The 6,275-nt window shown below is 33.5% G+C and overlaps 1 protein-coding gene across 2 annotated transcripts; it reads right to left on the reverse strand.

The window, feature by feature from the left end:
• Window positions 1–533: 533 nt before the first annotated feature.
• Window positions 534–6,070, reverse strand: LOC128551684 (MAM and LDL-receptor class A domain-containing protein 1-like). 2 transcript variants are annotated; one of them, XM_053532590.1, is made up of 5 exons: window positions 5,835–6,070; window positions 4,881–4,971; window positions 4,436–4,567; window positions 3,964–4,202; window positions 534–1,728 (listed from the first exon to the last, which is right to left on the reverse strand). In XM_053532590.1, exons 1-4 carry the CDS (start codon window positions 5,862–5,864, stop codon window positions 4,033–4,035), a joined length of 423 nt encoding a protein of 140 aa, XP_053388565.1. In that variant the 5' UTR covers window positions 5,865–6,070; the 3' UTR covers window positions 534–1,728; window positions 3,964–4,032. The 2 variants fall into 2 exon arrangements, with proteins under 2 accessions (XP_053388565.1, XP_053388564.1); XM_053532589.1 differs by lacking the exon at window positions 534–1,728 and adding an exon at window positions 3,615–3,704 and having other exon boundaries at window positions 5,835–6,069.
• Between the last annotated feature and the right edge of the window lie 205 nt (window positions 6,071–6,275).

Here is a 6,275-nt window from a genome sequence, read left to right on the forward strand (position 1 = left end):
AAAGTAAAAGAAACTTTAAGAAAAATTACAAAATACTAGTCAACAGCATGACGGATGAATCTGACCTTTATATTTTATGGTTATGCCTTTTGTGTTTACTTTATCGCATATATTTACCTTAACTTCAAAGTATATCGAGAAATGCATTTGTAATAGTTGGTGTCTCATGTTTCTGTTTAAAAAATATTAACTGTATTATCTTTTAAGAACACCATCAACAATAGAATACGTTGATATGATTATCATTTTTGTTTCCTCTTACGTATGATTTACAATCGTGCATTGTAGACTGACATCATTTTATATAAAACCTAAATGTTCGGAGCAATACCAACGAGTTTTTACATTGTTTACATTGTTTCGTTTTCTTTTTTATCTTAATCTAATATTCATGCGATGATTATATTAATTGAAATGTTTTTATTTGATTTTCTTTTTTAACACCTCTTGTTAAGTCCTGCCCTTTCGGACAATTGATATCAAAATGCACGAAAAAAAAAAAAAAAAAAAAAAAAAAAAAAACGATCATAATTACGGATAAACTGAATGGGCGGATTAAAAGAAGTAAGGTGCATTCTAAAGTTTGAAATCTCAAGGAATTTTAATCGAACTTCAATTGCAACTTCATTCGTTAACTTCGCAAGAGACGTTGAAGGGGAAGGCGAAGGTTGAAATCTCAAACTCTCTATCATTTGTTCACGTATGTGTCGTTATATGTGTATGTCTTTCCGTCCAACTCTAAACAGCAGGTAGAAAGCCTCCTCTCTGAGCTTCATTTCTAGGTGCAGCAAGCAACAATATTCTTCAGCTAAAGAATGAGTGCAAATTTCTCGATGAAAAAACAGTAAGCTGTTTATCACATACGTATCTACACGTATAAATGTAATGTCAATAATATGGCTTTGTTAAAAAGCACTGACTAACTACAAGGAATTAATGCAATGACACACATTAAATTACGTCACGCACCCGATATGAAATTCAGGCGTCAGTGTATGGTAAAATGTTGACGTTCCCGGTTCCATTGTAACTTAACGGGAATAGAAACGAGTATGTTATAATGCATGTTTCAGACGATCATAAACGTGATCATTGGCTTGCTTAATTTTCTGGTTCATATCAATAATGCTGTATTCCGTTTTGTTAGAGTCATGTGGATGAATATTGTCGTCAGTAATTACCGCATATTCACTTTCATCAGATGCTGTTTTGCTTGCCTTAGAGTGCATATTATTTTTTTGATTTTCAACGATACGACCTGTGTACGTTTCATTGGTTCCTGAAGAATTGACATAACCTGTAGTTTCTGACGATATTTCACGTGGAGCATCGGATGATGTTCTTTTGCTCGAATATCTTTTCTTTTACAGGAGAAATACAAATTTGTGTGCACTTAACGTTCAAATAAAAATGACATTAAACAACTTGAACTTGCCTGTCAAAAACCTAAATTTAATAGTCAGCGTTTAGTACTCATTTTTGTCCAGCAAAGTAATATAAAAATTGTTACTTTTTTCAATTCTTAATATCATCCATAAATACCTTTAATATAAGAAATCTTATATTCATGTTCCATCAAACTGTAAGCTTATAAAGAGCGCGTTTATTGCAAAGCTGTTCGAACATTTATCATACCTCCATATAAATATTGCCACACTACTGACCACTACAGCTGTAATGATTGTTGAACCAAAATATAAACTACAATAAGAGAGCCTCTTTTTTCACCTAAAATAAACAAAGCAGTATTTTCAAACATAATGATGAAAACCCACGAAAAGAGAAAATTGGAAGATTGAGAATTATGGTTGGAACATGGTTCTACTATTTACAATTGTTTAAAGGGTATACATGTGTACCTATTAAATAATGCAAAGATTGTTTAAAACTGATCGACCTTAAATGTGTTATTTTGGAAAAATGAATGTATTTTGAAGGATTAAAAAAACACCATTTAAAACATTTATACTCATTAATCTAAAAATAGTTGTTTTTTTAGATAGAAATCAACCATACATAGATCTATATATACTCTTTTGTTTCCAGTTGTTTAGGGTCACACCTATACAATTCAGGTTATATGGCGGCTTTACTGGTCTTTGATGGTGGAGGAAGACCCAGTTGGTGCTTCGAATTAAGACATACACAGGCATCTTAGCAAAATAATCGACCTTCCGAGACCATGTTTGATGTCTTCTTCACATGGAGGATACTACGAGGATTATTCAAATATGAATGCATCTAGAACGTTATCTCGCTCAATAATGCGAAAATCACGAGGAAATTAAGATTATTGGGTAGATAAACATATTAGATTTACATTGATACCACGCCCATTAAAATCCGACTTTAGCTTTGTCTATCGCTCGCTAAACGTTGCCTACTGGTGTATACTAATACAAAAATGGTTGGAAAAAGGTCAGCGTACGCCGTTGAAATACGGTCCTATATTAAGAATCGATGTATTCTTGGCATAAGGTGTAAAGACGTTTTTGATGAAATATGTTCTTTTATGGGCATAATGAAATGTTTTTTCGACAGTTATTCGTGGTTTAAGAAATTTAAATTTGGGTTAGTTTCACCAGAAGATGCATCACATAGCCGTCGGCCGAAAACAGCAACATCTGCTAAGATGGTTGCTAGAGTGAAAGAAATAGTTGCTACTGATGCAAGATACACCGCTAGGCAAATAGCTAGTGTGGTTGGCATCTCATTAGGAGCAGCTCATACAATTCTGAAACTTGATTCGAAAATAAGAAAGATCTGTGCTAGATGGATTCACCATCTGTTGACAGATGAGCAGAAAAAGGCACGTGTGCAATGCGCAAAATTGTTGCTTAAACAGTTTCCAAATTACAATGCACGATCTTTCGCAAATGTCGTCACTGGCGACGAGACATGGGCAACAAAGTCTGGCAAAAGACCATGCATTGCAAAGCGGACCATGAGTGTCAAGAAGGTAATGTATGCCATATTCTTCACAACTCAGGGTCCTGCCATTCAGGTTGCTGTACCTAAAGGCAAATCCGTAAATGTGAAGTTTTACAAGACTAAAGTTCTTCGAAAACTGAAGAAATATTTCAAAAATCGAAGACCCGCAACTGGTTTGGCCAATGTCAGATTGCTAAATGACAATGCATCATCGCACAAGGCGTCTATTGTACAAGACTTTCTGAAGCAGGAAAAGGTTGTTGTGCTCCCTCACCCTCCTTATTCGCCTGACCTTGCCCCGTGTGACTTCTTTTTGTTCCCAAGACTCAAAAAATACCTTTCTGGTCGAAAATTTATGTAGCGCAAACACCTCGGTTCTGCAATATTCAAGTGCCAACATAGATTACCTAGAAAAAACTATGAAAATGCCTTCAAGGATTAGATTAGAAGACTGAAATTTTGCATATATGTTGGCGGTGAATACTTCGATCAAATAAAATTGTCATTGAACTCTATCAAGAATACATTGTATATGCTTAGATGCATTCATATTTGAACAATCATCATACAAATCGGTGCTAATGTAATACTAGGCCATAACAATTATTAATTAATATAATAATACATTCTACACAGGGCACGTATAACTGATGCGATCTTCTGGATCACTGGTCTTACAATGTACTTGGTTTACAAACACCAGGTCTTATCGTTATATCATCAACGGCTATGTCTCCTAAATCACTAGTACCTATTACACCTTCAAGTATGATCTGAAATATACGTTAATTGTACTTAGCCTGCGACATTTTCATTTATGCCGTGTTGGGAGACATGTGGATTTCCATTATTTCTATTTATATTGTGTTATTTGTTTTCAAATCCTGTTTAAAATAAATTATCTATCATTTCACAATGATTGACATTCATTTAGTGGCATTATGTGGCAGAAACACACATTTAACTAAACAAAAGATTTTTCTATTAACTATATCTACTTTTTGATAAAACTCAAGTAAGTCAATCCTGTACCTGATAAGCCTTATCAATGATCTCGATTTGTGCTTCTACCCATTGCTTTCCCTTGCTTTTGTGTGCAGATTATACACGTTGTTCACCATCGGCGTGCGTTGTAACAAATATGTGAAGATAGTTGACATCATCCCCATACATGTAGAACCAAAATGAGAAACATTTTTGTCCATTGCCGTCAGGTCTAGCAGTGTTATTTTCCATTTCCTTATTTGATTCAATGTATATGTAATATCCATCTGGAAATTATAAAAAAAATGATGTTACATATAAATAAACATATTATGCTAACTATTAACAGTCTTAAAAAGCAGAAAACAACCAGCCCATATAATACAAAGTGTTTACATAAAGCACTGAACACGTAATCATAGTAAGCACTACACGAGATAAAAGTTATTCAAATATTCTTATTGTAGTATATGTTTGAATAGTTGTATTGTAGTATTCTACTATTTGACATATATGTTACCTCCAGAAGTATGATCGTTCTCTGGTCCGGTATTTTTACTAGGAGTACTGTCACTTATTCGTTTCCAGTTGAAGTCATCTTCAGATCCTTTTTGTTGCTCCCAAGCACAGAATCCACTTTCAAAGTCACAATCTGAATTATCAGTGTAATACACTTAAGTTCCAGTTCCTTATCATTATGATACAAACTTTCCTGTGCTATGTAACTTCAAGGAGCCGATTGGATAGAGTATATAATTGCTTATTCGTAAATATCACAATACACTTCAGTCTAACGAAATAGATAGATATTTTGAAACTGCGAAATTGTTCAAGATGTTAAGATATGAAGTAGCTTTTGCATGTATAGCAATGTTTTTCAGATGAAAACACAATAAAATGTATACAAAGTTACGTTTGTAATTAAATAAGTCTGAATAAATGCAGACAATGTTTTATATTCGAACCTGCTGAGCATAGTCTGCCAAATGTTATAACAATATCATCAACTGGTACATACCCCAAACTGTCGATGTCAAGATTTCCGATAATCTTAATCTGAAATCAAAACTATAACTGGCTAAAACAAACAAACGTATATAGTTTGTATAGCCTGTGTGAGACTGGTGGTACACTAAACCAAATGCCACTAAATATTCAATTTGAAATATACAGGAAATGTCCTTATATACTACCAAAACTTCTTGTTAGATTGCAGCATGTATATAAGAATAGAACAATTAGGTGTGGCAAATTACCAAATGTCCAATTATGTTTAGGGAAAGACTTGTTAGATGTTATAATGTACGTTTTATGCTAGGTTTTACAAACACATACCTATCGAGGTTCTGCAAGCACAGTTTACCTTTGTACAATAGATTAATGTCAGTACAATTATATTATTAATTTTGACAGCTAAACGCTGTTAAAGATAAAGAATGCAACCTAACATGTAAACCCGTACATTTTCAAATAATGCAGTCTCTTATTCCCCGTGTGATTGGTATATATATATATTCAAAACGATGTCTCCACACACAAAAGCAAATTGATTTCATGCTGTCGGGTAAATTTCAATTTGTCTCGGAGAAAAGTTGAAAGGGCATATCCGAATATACATGGATGTAGAAAAGTAGGGGTGAGTTGGTAAGAGGAACACAATGCATTTGAAAGAAACGCGAAACTAAAAGCAATGTCTAAAATAAACTTGTAAAAATACAAACACTATAATTCAAGGGATAGAATAATTCAAACTCACACATATCTTTAGTATTTGTGATGAACTTAATCTGTTCCATAATGTTTGTCCATACCAAAACTGTATAATGTATCAATCTTGATACTTCCAGAAGTTGTTACACATAAGGAAACATATACAGACTTTGAAGGAAGCAAATTCACAAAAATACGACTGTACTCACTTTGGAAATTATCGAAGTGTCAAGGTTCATGTATAATTGCTTCCATTTTCCTTTTTCTTTATCGGTGTTCCCCAAGGTAACTATTCTTTTCTTCTTAGCTGTTGTCTTCGAAAGGATAATTGTAATGTTGTTTCGCCTACCACTTTTAAGTGAGTGCCATAATCGAAAGCATGAAAGTCCTTTTGAATATGGTGGACTGGTGACATTCGCAATTACTGTACTTGTTGCACTTTCTGTTTGATTGTTAGTTATTGCAATGAAAAAATCATCTGTAAATATTAAACGAAAGTTTTCTACTTTTACTGTCCATGTTACTTTGTTTAATACCATAATTATTATAATTATTAACCGATTTAATTTATGATTTTAAGTGAGATATAGCCTTATACAGAGTACAAAAAGAGTATGTGAAGGTGCTGTATCTCGAGTTATGAATTCAAT

This window comes from Mercenaria mercenaria, unplaced genomic scaffold (assembly GCF_021730395.1).
Source record: "Mercenaria mercenaria strain notata unplaced genomic scaffold, MADL_Memer_1 contig_1553, whole genome shotgun sequence".
In the NCBI taxonomy this organism is placed as follows: domain Eukaryota; kingdom Metazoa; phylum Mollusca; class Bivalvia; order Venerida; family Veneridae; genus Mercenaria; species Mercenaria mercenaria.